Below are 19,946 nucleotides of genomic sequence, written 5' to 3'. Positions count from 1 at the left end.
GGGGGCTTTTGAGAGAGTTCAAAATGAATTGATTTTATTTCCCAGTCTTCAAAAGGCAATATTACCTTCTAAGGATTTTTTTAAAAGGCTATTAAAGCCACACTAAGTGAAGGATAGGAAGAGCTTTATTTATAAACTAAATATCTATATACATAAAAGAGTGGAAAGGAAACAAGGGGAGACAATTTTCATAGAAATATGAAGCCATATTTTATTCCATTTCAGAAGCAATTTACTAACATTCTTGAACTATATGCTACAAAACTAGCAACAAACTTGATGTTTAAATGTTCATTTAGTGAAACTTTTTTTCTTGCTTCTTCCTTCTTCAATAGGCCAACTGAATCATTTAGAAGTCTTTCAAATGTGATTAATTATGAAGATGCAACACTAGTAGAACAGTCATGTAAGAAATAAAAATTAGGAAATAAAATGATTCACTTTCTTGCCTATATTGTCAAGGAAATTCTTGAGTCCTAATAATCCATGTTTAGACTAAATAATGACTCATGGAAAAATGGTCTCTTCACTAACACTGACCATTATTTATCCAGTGTATTGACTGAAGATCAATAAAGATTTTTATTTAATATTCACATTTTGTGAATATAGTTTTACACTTATTTTCATCCCTCTTCAAATGTAGGTTTGTTTGTTTTTTGCTGGAACTCCTTTTCTAAATCTCTCAATAGAATTCTTGGCAAAATTGTGGGAAATTACTAGAAGGAGGGGCTAAGCCTGCCATGTTCATATTTGAAATGAAATAGATGGAGATACCTATCTGCCATTAACATCAGCTTCACCATGTACATCATCTGCTAATGTATGATTACCAATAAACCTTGACCACCTTAACATTCTATTTTCTTTCCTGTGTTTCTTTTTAATGGTATCTTCTAGAACTTGCTCAGTAGCATATTGGTCTGAAGCTCCTCTTTATCATATTATACATAGAGCAATAGTCTTTTGTTTCACATAAAGTTAAGGAATTGATTTTCTTTTTCATCCTAAGAATTGTCTCTTTGATAAATTTGATTGAGCAAACATTTGACATGACACTGAATAGGACCCAACACTACAGAAAATTAAAGATTTTCTAGCTATTTCACACAAGTGTATGAGACAAAGTTATTTTAAGAGCTAAGTATTTTTGAGAAATGTGTTATGTGCCTTGGAAAATACAGTCTTTTAAAAATATATATTTGAAGTGAAAACTTCCAATATGTTAGAAGTTGATGGTGCCTGATGCCCACCTTGTGCAAGTCGTTTTTCATTATACAAAGCACCCGTTGAATTAAAAGAATTTGTCTTGCTCAGTTACTCCTTGAGGCCAGAGAGCAATTCAGATTTCCTGTTGGACCACAAAAGTTCTGTTGATATTACATAGAATGGGGATTCCAAAACAGTTCTTTTAATGGTAGTCTAAATGTGGTATCTGATTTAAAGCCCCATCTTTCATTACCATTATTCTTTCCTATAAAGGACAAACTTGGATTACATCGACCTATGACCCACTGGTTCTCTCACCATCAACTGATAGTGATTCATCATTAGTGATGACAAAAATGATGGAAGAAGAGTTAAAAGTCAGTTTTTTCTTTGGTCTGTCCCTATCTTTCTGTGGCATCACAATGAGTTGGATTTGCATTTCACTCCCAACTGCTGGTAGATCTTTAGCTGGTCACTGGCATCTCTGCAGTCGGAAACATAGGAGCTGCAAAAGGGCTCTTCGAAACTGGGCAGGGAGAAAATAAAGTTGAATATTAAGTAAAGGTTTGGATTGACATTCAAGAAAATTAGGTAAATTTAATTTGGGTTGTTCTTTTTTATTTGTTAGCTGACGTGGAGTTAGGTGGTCATGCTCAGATCTACTTAAGCCTGGAGTTTAATGTCTTTTATTTATTATAATTCTTATTAACTTTACCACATAGGTCTCTTTCAATACCTTATAATAGCCATAGATTCAAGTTGCATGAATCTTCCAAGCAGGCAGCTAGATGTGTTTCCTTAAGGGATTTTGAACATTAATTCATTCCATAAATATTCAATGAGCCCCTATGAGGTGAGGCAATTTGTGCTACAATCTGGGGATATTATGGGCAGCAGAGACAGACAAGGTCCTTCCTGGTAGAGTTTACAGCTTAGTGTACTCACTAATATTCCTTTAATTAGGTTAAGATTTTTTTTTTTTGGATCAAGATTACAAATCAGTTGGTGAAAATATACAACAGCAAACCAGGTTCAAATCCAGACACCAACACGTCCTGAAGCAAACAACTTCTTTTACTTCTCTGAACCTGTCTCATAATCCATAAATAAGATACTATTAGTGCCTATTTCATGGAGTTTTGTAAAGATAATTGATACAATCTGCATAGTGCAGTAAGAATTTTAAATAAATTATTAACTTTGATTGTAGTTATTATTACTAAACATAAAATGTTTTCTGATGTATTAAATACTGATTTTAATACAATTTTACCTAACAAGTGCAAACCTCCATTGGTAGGTCTTAGAATTATTATTATTTTCTCTGGGAATATTCTACATTTCTTCTTAAACCCTCTACTTTCCTATAAAATGCTTGATTTAGGTTTTTATCTTTGAAGCTGCTATGAATAATCTCTGTAAAAGTATTATATTTTCCAACAACCCCACCAACATGGTGAAAATGATCAGTTAATTACAAAGCTTACCTTTCTGATCATGAAGATATAGATAACTGGATTATACACAGTGCTTGATTTAGCAAAGAGATATCAAACAGTAGATATTATTGTAGGAGTGAACAGGTGTCCATAACCATTAAACACCAAGAAACAAATCACAATATAAGGCATCCAAAAGCTCAGAAAGGCAAATATCATGAAAAAGCACATTTTGGCCAGTTTCTTTTCATATCTTAAAATCTTGAACATTTGAATTGTCTGAAGATCTTCAACAAAACAGAGCTGCAGAAAGAAGAAGGAAAATAAAGGGGTGAAAATGAAAAAATCATTTTTGTTTGTTGTTTTCATAACAAATATGCAGGCACCATTCTTGGCCCCACCTTAATGGAAAGAGAACTGAATAGGACCTTGGGAGGCTGGCATCTGATCCAGGACCTGCAGCTGGGCCCAGCCCTTAAACTCTCTGGGCCTCAGTCTCCTCACCTTAATATAATATATTGAACTAAATAGCCTCTTAGATCCTTCAACGGTTTTTAATGTTTTCTAATTGGCTTAAAGAAGAAGAAAATGAACTCTTTTGCCTAGATCTTCAAGTCGCTAAAAGACAGCCTGAAAGAGCCATGATAGGGACTTCCCTGGTGGTCCAGTGGTTAAGAATCCACCTTCTAATGCAGGGGACGTGAGTTCCATCCCTGATTGGGGAACTCAGATCCTTCATGCCACCGGGCAACTAAGCCCTCACACTGCAACTGCTGAGTCTGTGTGCTGTAGAGCTCAAGCACCACAACTAGAGAGAGGCTGCATACCACAATGAAATATTCTGCATGCTGCAATGAAGATCCCGTGTGCCACAACTAAGACCCAACAAGGCCAAATAAATATATAAAAAGAGTCATGATAAATTGGAAAAAAATTCTCCATAATCCTAGAATCTCTTTTATCCAGAGCATAATCCTCAAATTCTCAAACCAGGCAGCAAATGTGATGTCAGTAGTTCTACATGTTAAAGCCTACAGCTGGTCTTGATGAAAACTTAATTCCTAAATAAATTCTTCCTGGAAACTACTGTGACTTCCACTTTACAGCTAATGACTATAAAGTGGAGTTTTGATGAGCAATTTGCTTGGGTTTGTTTCATCAGTGGCTCAGCTGCAGAGGATAGAGCTCAGTAAAGCCCAGATAGCCCACTTCTCTAAACTTTTTATTCCTAGTTTTACTCCTAGTTTGTCCCCACTAACAGTATTTAGGCATAATGGCCTATAGTCTGAAAGTTCTTTGACTTTCTCAGATAAAAAAACTCTTTAGAAGTATAACAGGGAATAAGAAATCTGACTTCATATTAGACCTGTTTCTTTTACTTTAACCTTTGTATTCTACTGCTTTTGCTACAAGTTAATCACTAAAGGGATGCTGCCAATAGCTGAAAATATACATAATGGTCCATATCCAGAACCCTGCTCCCATGCCTGAATGTTAAACCAAAATACCTTTGTTCTGCTCACAACATCCTGATGCAGCCCACTTGTCAAATGGCTGCAGGAAAGAAGAAATTAACACATCCTTTCCCAGAGTCTGGCTGAAATCAGGAAATAATTGCAACAACTTATGGCCTTTTAACTTTACCTCCTCACCTCCCCCCTCTTTGTTCTATAAAATAAACTAGCATCCAGACCCCAGAAACAAGATGGTTCTCTAAGACATTTGTCTGCCATCTTCTCAGACTCCTGGCTTTCCAGATAAAGCCATTAATTCCTTGCCCCAAAGCCTTGTCTCCCAATTTATTGGCCTGTCATGTGGCTGGCAGAACAATCTTGGACTTGGTAACAGAAGTTCCTCCTATTATTGTGATAAACGTGTTATTAAGAAGGGGAGAATATTCCTGTACATCAAAAGTATATTCATTCCCACGTGCCGTGGATCGGCTGGGCTCATTAGCCATGGCCGCTGAGCCTGCGCGTCTGGAGCTTGTGCTCCGCAATGGGAGAGGCCGCAACAGTGAGAGGCCCGTGTACCGCAAAAAAAAAAAAAAAAAAAAAAAAAAAGTGTATTTGTAAATAAAATGGATATTTCTGACATCTTAAGAAGCTAATTTTGCTACAAAAATACAAATGCTTTATATATTGATATAAGAAAAGGTATCTGGCATACCACTGATACTTAATATATAATTTTAACCTGGGAAATTTATTGCATTTCGACAAACTGTAAGTGTTCCTTTTATTTCTAGCATTATCATAAAAGTTAAGGAAACATTTTCCGAAGAAATCTGTTAAAACATGTGCTTATAGTATTTAAAAATATATTTGAATTGATATATCTAAATCATTGATGTCATCTAAACTTTATTTAAGAAACTATATTCTTATTAAATTATGTATTCCTATTGACAGAGAATAGAAGAAAACATAGATAATTAAAATGGTTGATTTTTTTTCTAGAGTAGAGGAAATGTGTGTATGGTAGTGAGTATTAAATTTCTGGTACTATTATTATCTGTGTGTGTATTCTATTTTAAAAGAAACTATTTTATTTAAAGTGATAGGATATTATTCTATTTTCAAAACAGGATTTTGGTGGGGGGAGGATTTTTCCCTAGAGATTTTAAGAAGGTTGTGGAGTTCTAGTAAAAACTTTAGATGTGGAATTAAAAGATCTGGGTTCATATTACAGATTCACCACTTTTGCTCCCTGTGTGATGTTGAGCAATTCAATGACCTTCTCTAAGAGTAATGATTAAAGGAGGTTAAAATGTGTAACTTATTAAACAGAAGTTGAGTCCCAGTTCCACACATACGACTTTGTGGGATTGTTTTTGAGATTATGTATTTATATTTGAATTATATTTGAAACAACCATACTTATTCATATGCATATGTACTTTTATGATAATATAGGATATTAGGAATCACGATTTATGACTCCTTGGAGTTTCAATTAACTAGTAATACACCACTTGTCAATGATCTGTGCCCCAAGTCCCCACTATCTAGGGCCCAACAATTTTATCTGTACCACTTTCTGGGCAATGTCAGTCCCCATAATTTCTCACCACTTATCAAAGCAGAGAACTCATTTATCATTCTGGAATTACATGCATACTGGAGAAATTAATTGAAGAAAATGTTGGTTTATGCTTCCCCAGTTCCTCTGGTATAAGGAAAAGATCTGACTAAAGTTTCAGATTATTTGGGTTTGTATATGTGACGTTTCCATGATTATTTTTCATTTATCTCTTTTTGGCTTCTTCGTTTCATCATTCTCAATTCCTTTACTCTGCTTATTTTCCAAATAAAGAGCTCTACTTTATGTCTTGCCCCCTTTATCCAATCATTTGAGGATATTTTTCAAAATTGTTATGGATAAAGCAAAAGTATTGATACATACACAAATTTGTCCTAAAGGAGGAACGACTTAAGACAAATCCCCCAGAATTACCTCTAATGGTGTTCTTTGCCTATATAAATGGCAACGCCTAGTGCTTGGTGATTCAGACACCTGTAGGTTTTTCAAAGACTTTACTGTGAGTCCTTCTCAAGGGAGTAGCTATGTCTCTATTGCTATTACAAATAACCTCTCTGGATAAGGAAATAGAAGCAATTCCTTGCACCAAGCTCTGTGTTGAGTTTATAGCACAGTCAGTAGTCAAATCTCTTTGTACTTTCACCACTCCCCTTTCCTAAACCCTCTGTAAATTTTTTCCAAAAATAGTTACTGGTCCCTATTGCATGTAGGTACTGTTCCAGCTATAGGTGAAAAAATAAATAAGAGTGGGTCTCTTCTCTTGAGGAATTCACTATTTGGTGAGGGTGACAGGCACATAAATATACCATTTCCATAGGTGATAACATGCCATGAGGGAGGTGATCGGAGAGGGCTATGGGAATACGCAGTAGGGGTAACAAATTCAGAGGTAGATAAGAGCAAACAGATCCTGATCTCAGCCTTCCGAGGTGAGGAGGAGTTTAGACAAGGAGGAGAGACAGAATGTTCCAGGGTTAAGGCAAAGAGGTAAAAGAACATGTCAATTTCTGGGGACAAGAAATACTGTAGTTGACTGAAGCTTGAGGTGGCAAGAGGGAGGGAATGTAAAAAAATCAGACTGGACAGGCAGATGAGAGATGGCCACACAGGACCTCATAGTCAGCTCAGGGGCCTTACTTTTAATCATGAAGGCAATGGAACCCTTAAAGGATTTTAGGCTGGGTAGTGACATAAGAAAATTTTCATTTGAGGACAATTAATCTGGTGGCAGTATGAAGAGAATGGATTAGAGGAAGGCAAGAATAAAGAAAGGAAAACTAAGACCCTTTTGAATTGAGTCTGGCAGGCAAAAAAATTGAGAGGACAAAATAGATATATGGAAATATATTTGAGGTTTGATAGATAAAAATTGATAATTGTTTGGGTGTGAGGGAGACATGGATGAAGAATAGTCAAAGATTACCCCTTAGTTTCTGGCTTAGGTAGATAGGAGTGATGACCATTCACTAAGAAAGGGAATGGAGGAGTAGAGACTTGGGGGGAAAGATGACCAATTCATCTTCACACATGTTGAATTTGACAAGTCTGTGGACTATCCACATGGAGGTATTCAATAGGCAATTGACTATGAGGATCTGATAGAGGTCATAAGAACAACCTGGATCAGAAGTAGAATTTCAAAGTCACCATGCTATTGTTAGAAGGAAAATACTGCCAATATATGAGATTGCCCATGTCTATTGCGTAGTATTGAGACAGGCTGGGACCTGGGACCCGGGACCCTTTGCTGCAGTGCTTGCACCTGGACACACGTCTCCTCAAGCAACAAAATACAAAGAAACTATAAGGGACTAAAATTAACTGCATGCATGTGCAGTTGGGGCAAATTATGGACAATGAGATACAAAGAGACCAAAAACCCAACTGCTACTTCTGAAGAGCCGGGAGCAAAAGCAGGGTGTCAAGAGCAAAAGCATGCCCCCTACACACAACACCACCAAAGGGGTGGGCAAACCACCTAAGCCACCCCTTTAGCCCATCTCTGGGCCCACTCCTACCCTCACCCCATATAAAGAACCAGCTGGCCCCGCCTCAGGAAGCGAACAAGGGAACTTGTTACTTGTTTTTCTCCTCCCTGCTGTAGCAGGGACCCCAATAAAGCCTTGCCTGAATTTCTTATCTGTCCTCTCATCAATTTCTATTGATTAAGGAAGGCCAAGAACCCTGGTCAGTGACAGAATGAGATGAGAGCTAAGCATAGAATGCTGGGGAGGCCCAAGGAAAAGAAGCCTTTGAAGGAAACATGAGATGATGGGGCCCAGAGAGTCAGCAACAAAGATAAAAGAGAATGGGGTCCTAGAAACACTGAGAGCAGAAACTCACAATTAAGTAGGAGCTGTCAACAATGCCACAAGTCTCAATGCCACAGATGCCAGAAAAAAAAGAGATTGAAATGTGTCCAATGGCTCTAACATTTGGGAGACCATCAATGACCTTAATAAGGCTGTTTCTGTGAGAGTGTGGTAGAAGAAGGAATCACCAATTTGCAATGGGTTGAGGAATAAATATGTGAATTTACTAAACTACAGACTCTGAGGCAGTGGCTATATCTTATTCACTGTGTATCCTTAGAGATTAGTAATTGCCTTTGCTTGGACTTCCATAACAAAATACTGAGTGGCTTAAACAATAGAAATTTATTTCTCACAGACTTGGAGACTGGGACGTCTAAGATCAAGGTACCAGTAAGGTGGGTTTCATTGTGAGGCCTCTTTTCTTGGCTTGTAGATAGCCAAATTCTCTCTATGTTCTCCTATCAGTGGAGAGAGAGAGTGAGAGCTCTGCTCTCTCTTTCTTTTCTTATAAGGGTACTAATCCCATCATGAGGGCCCTACCCTCGTGATCCCATTCTCATATATCCCTAATTACCTACCAAAGGCCCCATCTCCTATACCATCACATTGAATGCTGGGGAGACAACAAATATTCAGCCCATAACAGTAAATAATTGGTACATTTTAGATGCTCAATAAATATTGGTCAAATGAATGCTTATTGAGTGACGATGTAGCACCAAAAGCCACCAATGGTTCTTTGAGTTAGCAGTGATGTGGAGAGAAATAAACTGATAACTAGAGGGAGTTGAGAGTATATTTTGCTTTTGAATTAAATTATCATGGTTGTATGCTACAGATAAAGAGCCAGTACTGAGGGAGAGATTGAATATATGAGTGAAAGAGAAAATTATTACTTGAGAGAGGTCCCTGAGGCAGAGATTGGGGTGAGGAAGAAAACAAGAATCTAGGATCAGTTTGGTCCTGAGAGACCTCTCCCATTCCCTTGCAACTGAAGAGAGGGATATAAGAATGAGTGGGGGCATTTGGCACCACTGGGACTCCTGTGATCCAAGCAGTCATACCACCTTTGTGCCTGGTCCTCACAGGGATAGACCCAAGGGCTCCAAGGCAGCCTCAGGACCAGACTCCTGTTGGTGGACCACACACAGAGGTGGGGATAAAACCAAAGGTGGATGGGGTGACTAAGGAAGAAGATCAAAAATCTTTCCATCAGCTGTGCAAGCTGCAAATTAAATACCCGTGATCATCTAGGTAGACCCTGCATCTATGGAATATCTGAGTAGACAGTGAGTGTTCCCACAAGTGAAAACGGTCTAGCTCTCGCAGCTGTGGACTTTTGGGGTAAGCACATGCAAGAATTGGACCAGATCAGAGCCTGAGTAGTCCCCACAGGGCCCACAGCACATCCAGAGACCAGCCCAGAGGCACAGGAGAGCCTCTTCGGGAGGTGGAGGTGGGTTGTGGCTCATGGCATGTGCAAGGACACAGCGGAGACCCCAGGGAAACATAATTATTACTATTAATTTTATTATGTTTCAATTTGTTCTGTTGTTGGTTCCAGCTTTTTTTTTTTTTTGGTTTTTCTTTGTTTATTTGGTGGTGGAGTTTTTGTTGTTTTTCTTTTTTTAATTTAGTCTCTTGGGATCTCCATGTTTCATAACATATTTTTAAAATTTTCTTTATACATCCTATTTTTACTTTGCTTTTCTGTGGTTCTGTGTTCTTTTCCCTTATTTTTTCTTTTTTCTTCAGTATATATATGTATATATATTTTAAATATTTCCATTTCTTCTTTGCTTTTCTGTTGTCCTGTGATTTTTCCCTTTTTATTTCATTTTATTATTTTTTTAAAAATAATTTTTATTGGTTTGTTCTGTTTCCTTGCTTCATTCTTCAGTTGGCACACTGTTTTGTTTTTGTTTTTAGGTTATGTGTTTCTGTTAGCTTTAATCCTAATTGTTTGATTTCATTTTTGAGCTCTTCTATTTGTCTGGTTGTTCTCTTGCTTTCTGTTTTATTTGGCTCTGTTTGTTTCTTTTACATGTGTGCGTTTCCTTGTCTCTGTTTTTGTTTATTTGATTTTGTTTTTACCATTTCTCGGGGGTTTTGTTTGTCTTTTTTTTTCTTTAATTTTGCATTTTATTTTATTTTTTTTATATTTCTGTTTCTACATTGCCTTTCTGTTGTTCTGTCTTCTTTCCCCTTTTTCTTTTCTTTTTATTTTTTAATCATTTTTGTTGGTTTGTTTTGTTTCTTTGCTTCATTCTTCACTTGGCACTCTGCTTTGCTTTTGTGTTTTGGTTTTGTGTTTTTGTCAGCTTTCTTCTTAATTGCTCCATTTTGTGCTTGGGTTCTTTTGTTTGTCTGCTTGTTCTCTTGCTTTTTGTTTTGTTTGGTTCTGTTTTTGTTTCTTTTGTGTGTGTGCGTGTTTCCTAGTTTCTGTTTGTTTTATTTTACTTTTCACCATTTGTCTGGGGTTTTGTTAGTCTTTTAAATTACCTTTATTGTCAGGACGAGTGACTTGTGGGGTCTTGGTCCCTTGACCAGATGTCGGGCCTGAGGCTCTAGGGTGGGAGCACCGAGTCCAGGATGCTGGACCACTAGAGAATTCCCTGTCCCAGGGAAGATTAATTACCAAGAGCTCTCACAGAGACCTCTATCTGAATCCAAGACTCAGCTCCAACCAACAGCCAGCAGCTTCCAGCAATGGACGTCTCACACCAAACAACAAACAAGACAGGAACACAAGGCCACCCATCGTCACACAGACTACCTAAAGTCATACTAAGCTCATAGACACACCAAAAACACATCACCTGACATGGCCCTGCTCATCAGAGGAAAAAGACTCAACTCCACCCATCAGAACATAGGCACCAATCCCTCCCATCAGGAAGCCTACACAAGACAATGGACCAACCCACTACCGAGGGCAGAGAACTGAAGCAAGAGGAACTACTTACAACCCTGCAGTCTGGGGAAAGGAGACCTTAAATACTGTAAATTAAACAAAATGAGAAGACAGAGAAATTTCTTACAGGTAAAGGAGCACGATAAAAACCCACAAGACCAAATGAATGAAGAGGAAATAGGCAAACTACCTGAAAAAGAATTCAGAGTGATGATAGTAAAGATGATCCAAAATCTCAGAAATAGAATAGAGAAAATACAAGAAACGTTTAAAAAGGAACTAGAAGAACTAAAGAGCAAACAAACAGTAATGAACAACACAATAACTATAATTTAAAATACTCTAGAACGAATCAATGGCAGAATAACTGAGGCAGAAGAACAGATAAGTGAGATGGAAGATAAAATGGTGGAAATAACTGCCACAGAGCAGAATAAAGAAAAAAGAATGAAAAGAATGGAGGACAGTCTCAGAGACCTCTAGGACAGCATTAAGTGTGCCAACATTATAGGTGTCCCAGAAGAAGAAGAAAAAAGGAAAGGGTCTGAGAAAATATTCGAAGAGATTAGAGTTGAAAACTTCCCCAACATGGGAAAGGAAATAGTTAATCAAGTCCAGGAAGCACAGAGAGTCCCATACAGGATAAATCCAAGGAGAAACATGCTGAGACACATATTAATCAAACTAACAAAAATTAAACACAAGAAAAAATATTAAAAGCAGCAAGGGAAAAGCAACAAATAACATAGAAAGGTATCCCCATAAGGTTAACAGCTGATCTTTCAGAAGAAATTCAACAGGCCAGAAGGGAGTGGCAAGATATATTTAAAGTGGTGAAAGGGAAAAACCTACAACCAAGATTACTTTACCCAGCAAGAATCTCATTCAGATTACTCAGCCATAGAAAGGAATGAAATTGGGTCATTTGTAGAGACGTGGATGGATCTAGAGATTGTAATACAGAGTGATGTAAGTCAGAAAGAGAAAAACAAATATTGTATATTAATGCATATATGTGGAACCTAGAAAATGTTACAGATGAACCAGTGTGCAGGGCAGAAATAGACACAGATGTAGAGAACAAATGTATGGACACCAAGCGGGGAAAGTGGTGGGGGTGGGTGGGTGGTAGGATGAACTGGGAGTTAGGGATTGACATATATACACTAATATGTATAAAATAGATAACAAATAAGAACCTGATATATAATAAGTAAATAAAATAAAATTCAAAATAAAATGGATCTCAGATTCTACAGAGAAATCAAAAGCTTTAAGGAAAAGCAAAAGTTCAGAGAATTCAGCACCACCAAACCAGCTGTACAACAAATGCTAAAGGAACTTCTCTAGGCAGGAAACACAAGAGAACGAAAAGACTTACAAAAACAAACCCCAAACAATTAAGAAAATGGTAATCAGAACATACATATCAATAATTGCCTTAAATGTAAATGGATTAAATGCCCCAACCAAAAGACACAGACTGGCTGAATGGATACAAAAACAGGACTTGTATATAGGCTGTCTACAAGAAACCCACTTCAGACCTAGGGACACATACAGTCTGAAAGTGAGGGATGGAAAAAGACATTCCATGCAAACGCAAATCAAAAGAAAGCTGAAGGGCTTCCCTGGTGGCGCAGTGGTTGAGAGTCTGCCTGCTGATGCAGGGGACATGGGTTTGTGCCCCGGCCTGGGAAGATCCCACATGCTGTGGAATGGCTGGGCCCATGAGCCATGGCCGCTGGGCCTGCATGTCCGGAGCCTGTGCTTTGCAACGGGAGAGGCCACAATAGTGAGAGGCCCACATACAGCCAAAAAAAAAAAAAAAAAAAAAAGAAAGCTGAAGTATCAAGACTTGTATCAGACAAAATAGACTTTAAAATAAAGATTATTACAAGAGACAAGGAAAGACACTATATAATGATCAAAGGATCAATCAATGAAGAAGATATAACAATTGTAAATATCTATGCATCCAACATAGGAGCACCTCAATACATAAGGCAAATGCTAACAGCCATAAAAGGGAAAATCAACAGTAACACAATAATACTAGGCAGCTTTAACATCCCACCTACACCAATGGACATATCATCCAAACACAAAATAAATAAGGAAACACAAGCTTTAAATGACACGGTAGACCAGATGGACTTAATTGATTTTTATAGGACATTCCATCTAAAAATAACAGAATACAATCTCTACTCAAGTGCACATGGAACGTTCTCCAGGAGACATCATATCTTGGGTCAAAAATGAAGCCTCAGTAAATTTAAGAAAATTGAAATCATATCAAGCATCTTTTCCAACCACAGTACTGTGAGACTAGATATCTATTACAGGAAAAAAAAACCTGTAAAAAATACAAGCACATGGAGGTTAAACAATATGCTACTAAATAACCAAGAGATGACTGAGGAAATCAAAATATACCTAGAAACAAATGACAATGAAAACATGATGACCCAAACCCTATAGGATGCAGCAAAAGCAGTTCTAAGAGGGAAGTTTATAGCAATACAATGCTACCTCAAGAAACAAGAAAAATCTCAAACAAAAAACCTTACCTTACACCTAAAGGAATTAGAGAAAGAAGAACAAAACAAAACAAAACAAAACAAAAAACCAAAATTAGCAAAAGGAAAGAAATCATAAAGATCAGATCAAAATTAAATGAAAAAGAAATGAAGGAAACAATAGTAAATCTGGTTCTTTGAGAAGATAAACAAAATTGATAAACCATTAGCCAGACTCAACACGAAAAAAAGGGAGAAGACTCAAATCAACAGAATTAGAAGTGAAAAAGGAAAAGTAATGACTGACACCACAGAAATACAAAGGATCATGAGAGACTACTACAAGTAACTATATGCCAAAAAAATGGACAACCTGGAAGAAATGGATAAATTCTTAGAAATGTACAACCTCCCAAGACTGAACCAGGAAGAAATAGAAAATATGTGTATAACAATCACAAGTACTGAAATTGAAACTGTAATTAAAAATTTTCCATCAAACAAAAGCCCAGGACCAGATGGCTTCACAGGTGAATTCTATCAAGTATTTAGAGAACAGCTAACACCTATCCTTCTCAAACTCTTCCAAAATATAGCAGAGAGAGGAACACTCCCAAATTCATTTTATGAGGCCACCTTCACTCTGATACCAAAACCAGACAAAGATGTCACAAAGAAAGAAAATTACAGGCTAATAACACTGATGAACATAGTTGCAAAAATCCTCAATAAAATACTAGCAAACAAAATCCAACAGCACATTAAAGGGATCATGCACCATGATCAAATGGGGTTTATCCCAGGAATGCAAGCATTCTTCAATATATGCAAAGCAATCAATGTGATACACTATATTAACAAACTGAAGGATAAGAAACTTATGATAATCTCAATAGATGCAGAAAAAGGTTTTGACAAAATTCACCACCGATTTATGATAAAAACTTTCCAGAAAGTGGGCATAGAGGGAACCTACCTCAATATAATAAAAGCCATATATGACAAACCCACAGCCAACATCAGTCTCAGTGGTGAAAAACTGAAAAGTTTTCCTCTAAGGTCAGGAATAAGACAAGGGTGCCCACTCTCACCACTGTTACTCAACAGAGTTTTCAAAGTTTTAGCCATGGCAATCAGAGAAGAAAAAGAAATAAGAGGAATACAAATTGGAAAAGAAGTAAAACTGTCACTGTTTGCAGATGACATGATACTATACATAGAGAATCCTAAAGATGCCACCAGAAAACTGCTAGAGCTAATCAATGAATTTGGTAAAGTTGCAGCATACAAAATTAATGCACACACATCTCTTTCATTCCTATACACTAATAATGAAAGACCAGAAAGACAAATTAAACACTCCCATTTACCACTGCAACAAAAAGAATAAAATACCTAGGAATAAACCTACCTAAGGAGGTAAAAGACCTGTACTCAGAAAGCTATAAGAAACAGATGAAAGAAACCAAAGATGACACAGATGGAGAGATATACCATATTCTTGGATTGGAAGAATCAATATTGTGCAAATAACTAAACTACCCAAAGCAATCTACAGATTCAATGCAATCTCTATCAAATTACCAATGGCATTTTTTACAGAACTAGAACAAAAATCTTAAAATTTGCATGGAGACACAAAAGACCCCAAATAGCCAAAGCAATATTGAGGGGAAAAAAAAAATGGAGCTGGAGGAATCAGAGTCCCTGACTTCAGACTATATGACAAAGCTACAACAATCAAGACAATATGGTACTGGCACAAAAACAGAAATATATAGATCAATGGAACAGGATAGAAAGCCCAGCGATAAATCTATGCATGTATGGTCACCTTATCTTTGACAAAGGAGGCAAGAATATACAATGGAGAAAAGACAGGCTGTTCAACACGTGGGGCTGGGAAAACTGGACAGCTACGTGTAAAAGAATGAAATTAGAACACTTCTTAATACCATACAAAAATAAACTCAAAGTGGATTAAAGACCTAAATGTAAGACCAGACACTATAAAACTCTTAGAGGAAAACATAGGCACAATACTCTATGACATGAATCATAGCAAGATCTTTTTGACCTACCTCTTAGAGTAATGGAAATAAAATAAAAAATAAACAAATGAGACCTAATGAAACTTAAAAGCTTTTGCACAGCAAAGGAAACTATAAACGATGAAAAGACAACCCTCAGAATGGGAGAAAATATTTGCAAATTAAGCAACCAACAAGGGATTAATCTCCAAAATCCATAAGCACCTCATTCAGCTCAATATCAAAAAAACAAACAACCCAATCCAAAAACGGGTGGAAAACCTAAATAGACATTTCTCCAAAGAAGACATACAGATTGCTAACAAACACATGAAAAGATGCTCAACATCACTCATCATTAGAGAAATGCAAATCAAAACCACAATGAGGTAACACCTCACACTGGTCAGAATAGTCATCATCAAAAAATCTACAAACAATAAATGCTGGAGAGGATGTGGAGAAAAGGGAACCCTCCTGTACTGTTGGTGAGGTTGTAAGTTGGTGCAGCCACTATGGAGGACAGCATGGCGGTTCCTTAAAAAACTAAAAGTAGAACTACCATATGACTCAGCAATCCCACTACTGGGCATATACCCTGAGAAAACCATAATTCAAAGAGTCATGTACCACAGTGTTTATTGCAGCACTATTTACAATAGCCAGGACATGGAAGCAGCCTAAATGTCCATTGACAGATGATTGGATAAAGAAGATGTGGCACAGACAATGGAATATTACTCAGCCATAAAAAGGAACAAAATTGAGTTTTTTGTAATGAGGTGGATGGACATAGAGTCTGTCATACAGAGTGAAGTAAGTCAGAAAGAGAAAAACAAACACTGTATGCTAATGCACATACATGGAATCTAAAAAATTGGTACTGATGAACCTAGTGGCAGGGCAGGAATAAAGATGCAGATATAGAGAATGGACTTGAGGACACAGCAGGGAAGGGGAAGCTGGGACGAAGTGAGAGAGTAGCATGGACATATATACACTACCAAATGTACAATGGATAGCTAGTGGGAAGCTGCTGCATAGCACAAGGAGATCAGCTCAGTGCTTTGTGACCACCTAGAGGGGTGGAATAACGAGAGGGGGAGGGAGGTGCAAGAGGGTGGGGATATGGGGATATATGTATATGTATAGCTGATTCACCTTGTTTGTTGTACAGCGGAAACTAACACAACATTGTAAAGCAATTATACTCCAATAAAGATATTAAAAAAAAAAAAGAATGAGTAGGTACCTAGAAGTTTGTATAAAGGGAGGCAGAGAGTTAAGGAATTTCTTGGTAATTGCTTTATTTTGCCAAACAAACAAGAAGCATGACGGTTTGATAAGAATAAGGAGGGGAGGATAGTAGGGCAAGAGAGTAAAATGAGAATTGAGGATTTGTAATAGCAACTGCATAGAGAGTGGACCATCTAGGGATCCAAAGTTTGCTAGACACTGCTAAGAGGACATCTCACTGCTTGCTGAATGTGGGTGCTGGGAATCCAATGTGGTTTTTCTTCAACTTATTGTAGTTTGGCTACAGTCATGCAGAAAACAAAGAGTTGGATTGAACAAGGGATTTGATTTTTTTCAAAATGAATGTGCATAAAAAATGTTGGAACATGAAAGTTAAGGATAATGGGGCATGATTTAAAATAATGCATGTGGCTAAGTGATTTAAAAGAGGTGAAAGCTAGAGGGGGTTGGCAGAGTGAGCAAGAGACTGGAGAATTTGGTGAGAGAAAAGAGTAGGAAGAAGCAGTGAGTAAGGAAAACGTACATGGTTGAATTTAGAAACTGGAATATGAAGTGTGCCCCAGTCTGTTACTTCAGACGCCTTCTTGCTAGCACCTAACAGGAAACCTGCTGTGGTCAGTTCTTGTCCTTTATGACTCAAAACTGATTTCCAGACAAAATATCTGTACCATTCTCTAGTAGGTTTATGTGACTATTGGATGAATAAAGTTATGGGAAGTGTGGAATTCCCTTTATTAGAGTTCTTAAATTCTAAGAATGCTTGAAGATGTAGGGTTTTTTTTTGGTTGTTATTGATTTTGTCTGCCCAGAACGCCTTTCCTTCCTTTTTCTAGTTTAAAGAGTGACGAAGGGAGAGTAAATGCCATTCCTCATTGATCTTTTCAGAGAGTGACTCACAGTGCAAAATTTTATCAAGTGGGATGTCCCCTAGAGCTGTATCAGCTGTGGGGAAGAGCATGATTTTCTTTCACAGAAAATTTTCTACCCTGCACAATTTGGAGGAGAGGCATTCATATTCTTCAACTCACCTTTCGAATGGAATATAAAATATGGCCATAGCAATGAGCAATGACACCCACAGGTACCACCATGCAGTCAAGAAATAAGAAAAGCACAAAGGAGGAGTCGCTGGTGTCCTTGGATTTCCAATTCACAGCACAGCCTAGTACATGCACATCCAGGATATACCTGTGTCAGCCCAGGAGAGGTGACCCTGACCTCACCAGTGAGTATAGCCAGATGTACGTAATGGCCCTCCAGGCCCAGGAAAAACTGATCACTCTGTTATGGATCATGCCAATATAACGTTCACAGGCCAGTGTAGTTAGGGTGATAATGGAAAAAATATCTGCAAGAAGAGAAAGTGGGACAGCATAGCACGGCACTGTGGGGTTGTGGGAGAAGACAGGCAGAACAGAGCAATACATTCTCCGCTGGCAATACCTTACAGAGTATCTGGAACCAACAAGGTGCTCTAAAAGCCAAAATACCTTAATAGAGATAACGCCTCACAGTCCCCAGGAAACTCAGTTGGAAACATGTTTACTCATAAAGAAAATGTGGAATGGAAAATGGCATGTGAGTTATAGCAGGACAAAAATAAAAGCTCTAAAATCAGCTCTAGCCCAGTGGTACAGCTGTTGTGTTAAATTTTCTGCCAAAGAGAAACTCTGGAGCATTTCAAGAAGAGTCACTAAAAAAAAAGTCTCTTTTGGTTTTGACTTCTCTCAGGTATCTGACTCGGCTATAGAGATAAAGTCAAAGTGGGTTCCACAAATGTGAACTGACCAAAGTGATGGTAAAATTACACAAGAGCTGTCCTAACCTACCTACTAGCAGCGTCAGCCTATGAACTTTCACATGCAAGACTGCTGACAGAGATGGAAGTCTTCTGTGCTCCTGTGTCTTCATCTATACTTTTATTTTGCAACAAATAGGCTTTAACAAGATTATTCATTTATTTCTCTGCCTCTCCCGAGAGAGCAATTTATTCACTCAATAATTTATATATTTCATATATTAATTTGCTTATTCATTAACTGCATGTGTCAATAAACGGTGCTAGAAAATTGACGTGAAGTGGTGAGTGAAACAAGGTTTTGTGGAACATATTACAGTCCAGTGGGTAAAAGAGAAGAGATAATAACAAACCAAAAAGCAAAACAAGTAAATTAGTGAAGTGCTATGAAGGAACGAGACGGTGCAGAGATAGAGAATAATGTGAGGTGAGGCAGGAGAGGGCATAAAGGGAAATGTGGACAGGGTGTCAGGAAAAACCTCATTGTGCTCAGAGCTGAAATCGGGAGCCAACATTGTGATGTAAGAACACAGGAGTTTACTGAATTTTCCCTTCTTATTATTTAGTTCAAAGCAATAAGAAATTTAAAAAATATAATATAGTTTTTGACCATAACTGTGTCTTAGCAAGCACAATGGGCTTCAAGTCCTGAATTCAGTTGCTATTATTCAGTACCATGACCAGTTAGTACAGACCTAGAGAGAGCAAGCCTTGCATTCCTCAGGCCCTCCCAACAGCACGGGTATATATAAGTAGCAGGCTTAGTCACACTGACTTAGTCTTGGATGGTGACCCATTTGAACTGACCTAAACTACATCCCTTTGTTGCAAAATATATGTCAGCCTCTTTTTTTTTTACTAGCGAATTTCAATCCTGAGTCCAAATTACTTTCTATATTCTAATTGATTCCCAGATCACACCCCAGGAGGATGAAAATGCACGGATAATCTTACAACAATGTTACATGTACTTTTTAACTGATGTTAAGCCTAATTCTCTATTCCAGGTGACACTATGGGCAGGAAAGGGGAAGGTGACTGTTGCAAACTGGGCATCAGTTATGAGTCAAGCCCCATGGTAATCACTCTATATATAGTATTCCTTTGTTTTGGAAAAAGAGGTCCATGGCTCCAGAGGGTAAGAGATGGTGGAGACAATTTTGAGAACCCAGGACTGACTTCAAAACTTGATTTTGTTGTTACACAGCCTATTGTACTACAGGGCAACTTCTATTACCCTACAACTTCTATAGGGCTAGTGTGATGTCCCTGCTCCCCCTATAAAGCTGTGAATTGATCATGTATGTATTAAGTGCCTCTTACTCTGCTGAGTAGGTCTTGTAGGAGAAATCAGAGACATGTGGTCCCTACCTTCAAGGGGACTACAATATGCTTATAAAGCCAAGACTAACTCATATGC

At 37.7% G+C, this 19,946-nt stretch overlaps 1 protein-coding gene across 1 annotated transcript in view; it reads right to left on the bottom strand.

The window, feature by feature from the left end:
• Nucleotides 1-1,474: 1,474 nt before the first annotated feature.
• The window catches only part of OPN3 (opsin 3), a 55,443-nt gene continuing 36,971 nt past the window's right edge, over nucleotides 1,475-19,946 (bottom strand). The window contains 3 exon segments of the mRNA XM_060142861.1: nucleotides 1,475-1,735; nucleotides 2,697-2,951; nucleotides 17,757-18,076. Of these exon segments, the coding sequence (XP_059998844.1) occupies nucleotides 1,475-1,735; nucleotides 2,697-2,951; nucleotides 17,757-18,076 (836 nt within the window).

The sequence above is a fragment of the Lagenorhynchus albirostris genome, chromosome 2, assembly GCF_949774975.1.
Source record: "Lagenorhynchus albirostris chromosome 2, mLagAlb1.1, whole genome shotgun sequence".
Lineage (NCBI taxonomy): Eukaryota > Metazoa > Chordata > Mammalia > Artiodactyla > Delphinidae > Lagenorhynchus > Lagenorhynchus albirostris.
This window is presented reverse-complemented; position numbering and strand designations above follow the sequence as displayed.